This window comes from Acinonyx jubatus, chromosome C2, assembly GCF_027475565.1.
Source record: "Acinonyx jubatus isolate Ajub_Pintada_27869175 chromosome C2, VMU_Ajub_asm_v1.0, whole genome shotgun sequence".
In the NCBI taxonomy this organism is placed as follows: domain Eukaryota; kingdom Metazoa; phylum Chordata; class Mammalia; order Carnivora; family Felidae; genus Acinonyx; species Acinonyx jubatus.
The window spans coordinates 151,493,753-151,504,463 of record NC_069384.1 but is presented as its reverse complement, the minus strand read 5'-3'; the positions used below and the strand labels follow the sequence as shown (position 1 = coordinate 151,504,463).

General features: G+C 52.4%; 1 protein-coding gene across 1 annotated transcript in view; it reads right to left on the bottom strand.

The window, feature by feature from the left end:
• Nucleotides 1–5,105: 5,105 nt before the first annotated feature.
• The window catches only part of DCLK3 (doublecortin like kinase 3), a 49,393-nt gene continuing 43,787 nt past the window's right edge, over nt 5,106–10,711 (bottom strand). Inside the window, exons 4-5 of the mRNA XM_027040625.2 lie at nt 7,843–8,010; nt 5,106–5,692 (exon numbers count right to left, since the gene is read on the bottom strand). Coding sequence (XP_026896426.1) covers nt 5,499–5,692; nt 7,843–8,010 — 362 coding nt within the window. The 3' untranslated portion in view covers nt 5,106–5,498. The remainder of the gene's footprint in view (nt 5,693–7,842; nt 8,011–10,711) is intronic.

Genomic DNA, 10,711 nt, shown 5'->3' with positions numbered 1-10,711 from the left:
ACCATTTTAGAATGGAGAAAGTCCTCATAGCCCCCTGCTTCGCTGAGATGGCTGAACCCTCTCCGCCAGTGCCCGTGACTGGTCCAGTCGGCCAAGAACCTGTCCCTCTACAGCAAAGCGCCCTGCCAGGCCCCTCCTACCTCCCTACTGGTCTATAAACGCCTGAGCTTTATCAGTCCTAAGATGTCCATGGTGGCACCTGCCCTTATTCCCCATCACAATGACCAGAATTCCCCTGCCTCGCTGGACTGGAAGAGATAGAAGCCATCATTTTTCCAAGTTCCCCAAATCAGTCTCCAAAAACCATGCAGGCAGAAGCCGCGGGACTCAGTCCCTCTGGGCCACGTGAAAGCTGTCACCAAATGGACTCCCCTCTGGGGATCGCACGTGCTCTGACTCCACACGTCGGTGGAAATAGACGGGAACACCAGTAAACAATAGTCCCAGGGGATAACTGAACAGCAACCAACAGCAAGCCCCAAAAGCCACAAACAAGTTCCACTGTAACGCGCTGTGGACTCACAAGAGCCATGAAACCTCTCCAGAGTTACTTTGATCCAGTTTTTTTGGTCATCTTTGTCACCCTTACCATGCCCCTGCCCCACCCCCCACGGCTCTGGGGGGGCTGAAGGGAAATGGCGGCACCAGCGAACGTTTGCCAGTGGACCAGCTTCCGCATCCCCCAGCCTCACGCCGACACCACAGCGCCTTCCCCAAATCCTGGAGGTCCTGCCTCCCAGGTTCCTGTGTGTGGCGGCACCCCCACGGCATCCTGTCAGCGACCCAGAGGTCGCCCACAGTGGCTGCTACACTGTGGATACGAGCTGCCCCAGGGCTCACATGAGTGTAAGTGAGGAGATTTAGTTCAGCCGAGGGCAAGTCTAGAAAAGCAAGGGCTAGAGTCCAGGAGCAGGGCTCATAACACCACACCGCATCCATCACACCGATGTTAGAATATTTGGGGGGTGGCACGTTCAGAGACTGCTCTGCCACCCAGAGCAGATGAGGGCCACAAAGTGACTGCCTCATGATAAGCCCTAAGGAGAGGGCACAAGCCACTTGAGAGCCCCCCCGCCCCGGGGGCTTCTGCACCAGAGGCACCTCCCTGGAAGGACCAACCATGACTGCTAAGCCACCTTCAGACCCACCATCAACTCTCAACCAACCTGCTGGTGGGGTGGGTCTCATGAGATGCCCCAGGTCCGGCGATACGGGGACTGGTTTCAAACGCGGCCTTTCTGCTCTCACGAAGCAGGAGTGGGAGGGGTTCATGTAGCCTCTGGATGAGTACCTCTGTTGCGGAAAGGAATCTGCCTGGAATCACTCATCCGCAGGCACTGAGGACCCAGCCTTGCAGGATCAGAGCAGAGCGGAGGCTGGGAACTAAAGCGATGGCCCTGGGGTCCATACCTGGCAGCTGGCGAGTGACATTGAGGAAGGGAGGTCACTTCTCTGAGCCACTGTCTCCCAGATGATTAAGTGGGGCTGATAACTATACCTCCCCGTGCTATTGGTTTAAGGTTAGAATGAGATACTTAATAGGCATTCACGCCAAAAGCTATAAAGTGCTGGGGCATCTGGGTGGCTCAGTCAGTTGAGCATCAACTCTTGATTTTGGCTCAGGTCATGATCTCGGGGTCGTGGGATCAAGCCCCGTATCGGGCTCCATGCTGAGCATGGAGGTTACTTGGGATTCTCTCTCTCTCTCTCTGTCCCCCGCCCCTGCTCGTGCACATGCGTGCTCTCTCTCAAAAATGAATAAACATTTTAAAAAGATGCTTAATTCAGAAGCCATGAAGTGCCACACAAATGCCGGAATAGAAAGCAGCTTCTGTGTTCCTACTTTTCGGGTATGGCCAGAGAGTAACATTCTAGCATTAAAAAACAAAAGCCATGTGGGAATCCCTAAGGGAAAAGAGGAAACTTTCATGGATCTCTGTGAGAAGGTAAAGTAATTCAAAATCAACGTGGCCATATCCTCGACATGTAAGAAGTGTAAGTATCCTCTGTGTGTAAGAAGAGAATCTCTCCCGTGTCTCTGGGCACAAGGACATGTATACACAATGGTGAAGGCAGTGTGTTTGTAACAATAAACAACGAACAAGAAACAACCTTAGGGCCCATCAGGAGGGCAACCAAGGAGGTTAAGTGGCTAGATTCAAGAAACACTAAAGAAGTAAATTCAATGGGGATGGGCTGGATTCGAGGTGGAAGATGGAGGGATGGAGGATGATGCCAGCGTTTCGAACGTGCCCAGCAGACCCGTTCTGTGCGACAGGGAGCAACGGAGAAGGGCCAGGTGTGGGTGGGGTGATGATCACACATTCTGGCCTGGAGGAACTTGAACCTACACCTGGATGGGTCACAGGGCTGGCAGGACAGACGGTCTGAGCCGAGAAGCCTGGGCTGGAGACATCCTGGGGGAGGCAGGCAGACGATCACCTGCAAATCTATAGCCAAGAGAGAGTAGGGGGGCAAGGAAGAGGGTCTAGGACTGGTCTTGAAGCAACTGCAACTATATTTTTTAACAGCTTTATTGAGGTGTAAGTGACACACAACATACAGCACAAAGTGAAAGTGCACAATTTGTTAAGTTTCGACGTGTATGCACCCACAGACCCATCATTACATTCGAGACAACAAGCGTATCCCTCACCCCCAAAGTTACCTGGTGTTGTTCCTTGGGGACCCCTCCTCCCTCCTGTCCCCGGGCAACCCCGATCTGCTCTGTGGCTTAGTTTTCAGCTTCTAGAACTGTAGGCAAAAGGGATCACCGAGAACATAAGCTGCTTCGGTCTGGCCTCTTTTGTTCAGTCTAATCACTTTTCACGTTTTTCTTTTTGTCCGTGTTGTGGCTCGTCTCGAGAGTTCATGCCTTGTTATTGCTGAACTGTATGCACCGCATGGATGCAACATAATTTATACGTCACCAATTTATGGACATTCAGGCTGTTTCTACGTTTGAGCTACTACAAACATAGCACCTATGACTATTTGTGCGTAAGCCTTTGTGCGGACACACACTGTAATTTCTCTCAAAAATACCCAGAGGGGGAATGGCTGCATCACACAGTCGGCATACGATTAAAGGAACTGCCAAGTTGCTCTCCAGAGGGGGAGGACCACTGAAAACGCTCCCCTGCCCCTTACGATAGTTCTGGTTGTGCCTGGGAGGCTCAGGGTTAAGCGTCCAACTTCGGCTCAGGCCACGGTGACCTCGCAGTTCGTGAGTTCAAGCCCCGCGTCGGGCTGTGCGCTGACGGCTCAGAGCCTGCTTCAGATTCTCTGTCTCCCTCTCTCTCTCTGCTCCTCCCCCACATGCGCTCTCTCTCAAAATAAGTGCATATTAAAAAGAGAGAGAGAGAGTTCCAGTTGCTTCAAATCCTCACCAACGCTTGGTATGGTCAGTCTGTTCACTGTGGCCATTAACTTCTAGCCATTCTCATAGGTACACAGCATTATCTCATTGTGGTCTTAATTTGCATTTCCCTAGTGACGGATGATGAAACAGCTTTTGGCAACTGGAAGGAGGCTGAACCTGGCACAGGAGGCCCAAAGGACAAGACAGAGAAGCAGGTAAGAAGATCAGAGAAACGTGGCATCACAGAAGTCAACAGGAGAAATGGCTCAGAGACAGTGGTCAGGAGAACCACCTGATATCAACCGACGCTAACGCGAACTGAACCTTCTCACTTGGACTTAGCGCCTCTGGTGACCTTCCAGGAGCAGCTGGGCTCCAGCTTCCAGCCTCTTTCGATGTTTGCAGAACAAGAGTCCATGTACCGAGCAGCATCCCCTCCTCAGGTGTGTGGGTCCCCGCTCGCCCTTCGGAGCCCCGTCTCCTGGGAAGCCAACCGTGGGATGGAGATGGGCAGACGTTGTATCAGGGTGTGGTCTCCCCTGTCACCTCCGAGGACAGAAAGAAGCAAGCCTGGGCCAGGCGGATGCTGGGCTGGGAAGAAGCAGTGTCACCGAAGGGCTCAGCCGATGCCCACGAGGAGCCCTGAGGCTGGGATGGCCCTTTGGCGTTGTCCCCACGGGGGTGCGGGGGCTGAGCCTTCGTCCCCTGCGTGGACCAGTCATTGGACACAGCCTGCCCCGGGAGGGAGGTGTGACGGCTGAGGGCTGCCAGCCCCACAACCTGTTTGTTCCCTTCTGTCTTCAAGGGGGTTCGGGGCGGCCTACTCAGCATCTGCAAGGCAATTCTCCTCCAAGTTGCCAGGTTCTCATGGCCCAGCCTCTTCCTTCGGTTCCCCACCCAGGATCGGAAGCCGCTTCCTGCCGTTACCGTTGCCAAATTACTTCAGAGTCTCCAGGGTGTTTTTGTAGGTTTCAATACCCGGTTAAGCGATTCCTTGCACTAAACGCTCTCTCTGGCTCCTCCCGTTTTCCCGATGTGCATCCTCCACCAGATGACTCCAGCATCATTAGGGAAGGAGGGGGCAGGGGGAGAAACCCACACTTGGGGGCTGGTTCTGTGTCCCACTGGCCGAGTTACATATAACCCAGAAAGGTCCATTCGGGAAACATGAGAGTTATGTTTTGCTTTCAGCTCATGCGTATCCCGCCCCCGAGTCCTCTGAAAAGCCCAGCGTTTCCACCCAGAAACCTGGACTGAAATAATCAGAGAACACGCATCCCGTGCCCTCCGTGTGTCTGCCCTGCAGGTGGGAACGTGCCTGAACTCTCTGAGCAACTTCGAGCCTGAGTGTAATCCATTGACTGCATCGCTGACATATTAATGCACTAAATGGCTCCCGGGTGATCTGAAAATGTTAACACAGTCACAGCCTGGGTGCCTAACTTCATGTGGAAATGACTCAGGCTCAGGTACGCCCGGCTGAAACACAGAATAAAGGGGTACTGAAGGGGCAAGAATAAATCAACGATTTCTTTTTTTTCCATTTCTCCGACAGCACCAGAATGGATTTTCAGGACACGCTGGACAGCGAGACGAGCACATCCCAAATAAACGCGTCCTGCCAGTTAGTCAAGTGTCCATCACGACATTTACATGTAGTCACATCAGTTTTAGGAAGCATGTCTAAACTAGAATTCCCAGGCTCCCATCTCCAGCATTAAGAAGCAAGCAGAATACAACCCACTTCCATCAGTCAGAGCACGTTTTATTAACAGAGAAAGAGCACGATTTGCCTTGTTAACCTCGCAGGGGGAGTTCAGATCCTGGCAAGCACCACTCAGGTAGTATACCATGGACTGGGTTACGAGGAGGAGGCAAAACACAGCATTATTACCAAAAAGTCCTCACCGACAGCCTCCCCGCCCCCTGCCCCCAAAATGTATTAAAGTCTCCAAATATACAAATCTAAAAATATGGTACAACATGTAACATTAAGACTCAAGTTTGTTTTTGTAAAATACGCTTTAAAACGTACGGAGCATTTCTCCCCCTCTCCTGATTCTGTCTGTCTCCTGGACTTCTAGCTCCTTCTCTGTCCTTGGGGGAGAAGGGGGCTGACTGGTACCCGAGGCGGGGGCTATAAGGCTTTCTCCGCAGACCGCCTGTGCTGGCTCCGGACGTGCCCCTCACTGCTGGGGGGCACCTCCTTTGGTAGGTTCGCCGAGCTAGTCTTTCCCGCCGTTTCAATCCAGGGGTGCTGAAGGACCTGGTGGGCGGTGTAGCGCTTTTTGGGGTCCACCACCAGCAACCGGCTCACCAGATCTTTGGCAGCTGTTGAGGTGAGAGAAGGAGGGGGAAAGAAGTGAATGCAGGTGCCTCCGAAATGGTTCTCCCCACGCAGGAGATAAGAGCACAAACATCCGTGTCAGCACCACGCGAGCTACGCTGGAGCCGCGCTCACCCGCAGAACTTTCCGTGATGTTGGGAACCTTCCAGGTCTGCACTACCCACTGGGCGTCTGAAATCCGGCTAGCGAGACCGGGGAACTGAACGTTTCTTCTGTTTACTTTCAGCTACTCTACACGTAAAGTTCCGTAGCCACGTGCAGCTACGGGCTACCATGTTGGGACAGCACAGCTCTAGAGGATGACTGTTCATTTCTAGAGTCACAGGCCAGGCCCCACCCGTGATAGCCACGGCGCCCAGTGCAAGGGAACAAATGGGGGCCACCTACCATATGTCCATGGATCTTAAGTTGTGAAATCGATCGTCGGGCTGTTAAGTAAAATACGTTCAATCTCCTAGGTTGGTAAATATGCCTTCACATTGACAAAACTGAGAAACGTGTGAAAGAAACCGGAGTAAAAAAGAGCACAAATTCAAAATGAACTTCATTTTCTGCCCAAGACCATGACTGCTTCTAGAGAGATGTGGTGGCAACTGGTGGGCCAGGGGGCAGGCGAGGCGGAGAAAAGATTTCTCCTCCTGGGACTTGCTGGCTCTCCCTGGCCAGCTCCCTGAGCCTCCTTTTCAAACACGTGAGAACCTTTCTTGGGGGGATGACCCTTGGCTCTCGATCAGCTGCTCAGCCACCAATCAGCCCCACCTCCACACCCCTGTCCAACCACCTCTTGGGCATGGAAGCCGCAGGATTTCTCCTGCCCCACCCACTTCAAGCTCCGCCCACAAAGTGCCCTGGTACCCATCTGGCCAGCATCATTCCCTCAAGGTCCTCAAAGGACTCAGCGGGGAGCAGGTCAGGTTTAAACTGGAAATTCTCAGACTCACATGGACAGGTGTGGACAACTGGATACCTGGCCACATGTCCAAGGTCTCTCTACCCCTCTGAACAGGCGCCCCTTGGCTCATTGTGGGGAGTGGCTGGGAAAAGAGGTCTCCCCAGTCTTGGGAGTGGGCCTGAGCCATTTGGCCAGGGGATTCTGGGGTCCTGATTAAGGGATCTAGAAGTGGGGGGAATCTGGGCTCTGGGGAGACACATGTCCTTGACTCCAGAGTCTCCTCACTCTGTGGGTCAGGTGTAACCAGAGCAGGGCCCTCTAAGGTATGGGGCTCAGGGCAGGGGCCACCATACCCAAATCTAAGGACACTGCTGCACAGAACTTTCTAAAATGATTTTCAGCTCTTCAGTTCCCAAGTCGCCGTTGGCTTGATCAGCTCAAGACCCTCACTCCACCATTTTTTCAGGAAAAAATGAAGCTTTCTCCTTCCCTCATCTCCCAACCCCAAGTAAGGAGACTGAGGCTGGGGGTGAGGGCAGTTTGATAACTAATCTTAGATGACGTGGTCGGAGGCAAATCGAGGCAAACTAAAGTTATCACTGCTACGTTTTAAGCTAAAGACTCAAAGACTCAAACTCCCTGAATGTCTAGTTCCCAATTCTACAAGGGCGCTGGGCGATACCAACCAATCAGTAGCAAAAAGGGGGAAAGTTGCATTTGAAAGGGCCAAAAAGACCCCACGTGCTTCTGCTCCACTGAAAGTAGCTGAGGCCTTCACGCCCTACCTGCCAGAGCCCCTGTGTCCCACGTATACCCCTCCAGGACCCCTGCCTGTTCACGAGCGAGATACGCACTCCTAGTCTGTTCAATTCACAGCACGTCTATATACGAGAGGACTTGGATCTTTCCAAATGAGGGATCTGCGTTGTCAACATTCTTCCGTTCTAAGGGTCCTCCGTTGCCTTAAGAAAAAGTTATCTAGTGACTGCAACCAGCGGTCAAACTTTTTCACTGAACCTAAAGCAAGTCATGTTTTCAGAGAGCCACACAAAGAAATCTTCAGGAAGCTTCCAGGAGACAAAGGAGGAGGCACCTGTCAACGGCCCGCGTCTGTGCCCAGTTCTGTAGTGGGCCCTCTGCGCGTCTCGTTCCACACCTAAAACCTGCTTTGCGGTCAGAACCCAGGACAGGCTCCAGCTCCCATGTCCCCTCTCCTCCTGCTCGGGGAAGCCCCAATCTCACCGTCAGAAATATTGTCCCAGTAAGGGGCCAGGAACTCGAAGCGGCCCAGCTGGATGATGTTGAAGAGTTCGTCCTGGTCCCGCTCCGGGCTGCGGAAGGGGGGGAAGCCACACAGAAGGATGTAGAGGATCACGCCCGCGGCCCACATGTCCACTTCCAGCCCGTAACCTGTGCGACAGGCAGAGACACAAGCGAAACGGAGGCCAGGCTGGGTCAGAGCAATTTGGCACGACTCGGAGCAATTTGGCACGACTGTGACATCCGACCGCATGATCGAGGACACATTGCCATGAAGAGAGTATAGACATCAGAGTTCGGGGGTTGTCGAACACACGTGGTAACTCGCATGTGGCACGAGCAGTGATCTAGTCACCCTGTAGCAGGGTCCCCACTATATTAGAAAAGTTAAAACCTTCACCAGAGATGTTTCGAGAAGCCTTGGTCTGCACCAGCAGCCTCTACGTCCTAGGCATTCATCGTCTCCTCACAGTTAAAAAGTATTTTTACTGGGGCGCCTAGGTGGCTCAGTCAGTTAAGCATCCAACTTGGCACAGGTCAGGATCTCACGGTTCGTGAGTTCGAGCCCCGTGTCGGGCTCTGTGCTGACAGCTTGGAGCCTGCAGCCTGCTTCGGATTCTGGGTCTCCCTCTCTCTCTGCTCCTCCCCAACTCACACTGTCTCTCTCTCTCTCCCTCTCTCTCTCTCTCTCAAAAATAAATAAACATTAGGAAAAAATTTAATATGTATTAATATAAATTTTTTTACTGACTCTCTTCTATGATTATAAAAAGACTGACATTACTACCTGTATCTCCCATGAGCACACGTTTCACACTTATATTTTCTGTAATAAAATTAAAATCACATTGTCCATATCTTATACCTTATTTCACACACTTAATATATCATGGTATTTCCTATATAGGAATTTCCCATAAAGAACATTTAAAAATCTTTAAGGGATATGATTTCTAAGAGCTGTTAGTATTCCCTGGATATAATAAATCCTCTCTGATGTAATGTACATGTTCCCTAATTTTTTTACACTGTAAGTAATTCTGTGGCGAACATCCTTACCTATTAAATATTTATGCACCTCTCTTAGTATATACTTGAAATAACTTTCTGGAAACTAAATGCGCAAAGAAATAAACAATAACGGTTTTTGCTAGAACTGCCCAATCGTCGTCACAACACTCTGTAAACAGCAGTATATACATCTGCAAACACTTTGCAACTTTTTACCTTTGGAAAAGGAAAATTGTCTGCAGCTGTAGGTTGGAAGTTATTCCACATTAATAATTCTTATGAATTCATTATTAAGCCCCAGAGCAATGTTGTCAAGACAAATCAGCAGAAAATTATTAGAGAAACAAATCATTCCTGACCTCTTTCTGGCCCACTTCACTGGTCTTTTCTCAGTTCTGTTCTAGAATTCCTGCTCAGGAGGGTCTGGTTCGGCTCAGCCTCCCATCTTGAAATCTGCCCCCCACCCCCCACCCCCGCCGGCCCCCATGACATAGTACTTTCCTCTTCCTCTTCCTGCCTCCACTGCCTTGTCCCCCGCTAACCCATCCTTCTCTCGCTCATCCCCCAACTCCTGGCCTCCCTCCAGACTCTTCCCCCAGATGCCCTTGCTGGTATCATGAGGGGCTCGTTACCTCGCCCGCTTGGGCCGCCATTCCTGAGTCGAGGAGTCTCAAAAAGGCACGGTCAGCCCAGGGCTTGACCTCCCCGCCAAGTGGACAACCCCAAGTGTCCATTCTCACATCGCTACCAAGTCGGTGCATTTAAAATTTTAACCTATCCACCCCCATCTCTCCAGGCAGCTTTCTTTCTAACACCCAATCTTAGCTGGAACCAGCACCAATGCCGAGGTTTCCCTAAGCGTCCAGGTAGACTATCCGCTTCCCTTCTTCTCTTACCCAGCTCATCGACACCTCCACTAACATCGTCTCTTCTGCTCAGCATTCTCCTGTCTGTCTCCACACCGCCATGGCTACTCTGCCTGGCCACGCTGAGTCCAAATTCCTCTCCTCAGCCTCCCCGCTTGTGGAGACCCCAGGCTCGACCCCATTAAGCCAACTGAACTTCCCTCTGCAACACCGAGAAGACCAGTCTTCTTAATGTCTCTACCACCCAATCCCCACGCACATTCCCATCTCCTTGTCTTACCTTTTCCCCATGCTGCTGCTGGGAAACTCTCTCCCCTCTCCCCACCGGCCCCACAACCCGTCCAGAGTCTCCCCATCTTCCCCACCAGCCCCACAACCCGTCCAGAGTTTCCCCGTCTTCCCCACTGACCCCACAACCCGTCAAGAGTCTCCCCATCTTCTCCACCGACCCCACAACCCATCCAAAGTTTCCCCATCTTCCCCACCAGCCCCACAGCCCATCCAGAGTTTGCCCATCTTCCCCACGGACCCCACAACCCATCGAGTTTCCCCATCTTCCCCACTGACCCCACAACCCGTCCAGAGTCTCCCCATCTTCCCCACCAGCCCCACAACCCATCCAGAGTTTCCCATCTTCCCCACCAGCCCCACAACCCTTCCAGAGTTTCCTCATCTTCCCCACCGACCCCACAACCCATCCAGAGTTTCCCCATCTTCCCCACCGACCCCACAACCCATCCAGAGTCTCCCCATCTTCCCCACCGACCCCACAGCCCATCCAGAGTTTCCCCATCTTCCCCACCAGCCCCACAGCCCGTCCAGAGTTTGCCCATCTTCCCCACCGACCCCCACAACCCATCCAGAGTCTCCTCATCTTCCCCACTGGCCCCACAACCCGTCCAGAGTCTCCCCATCTTCCCCACCGACCCCACAGCCCATCCAGAGTTTCCCCATCTTCCCCACCAGCCCCACAA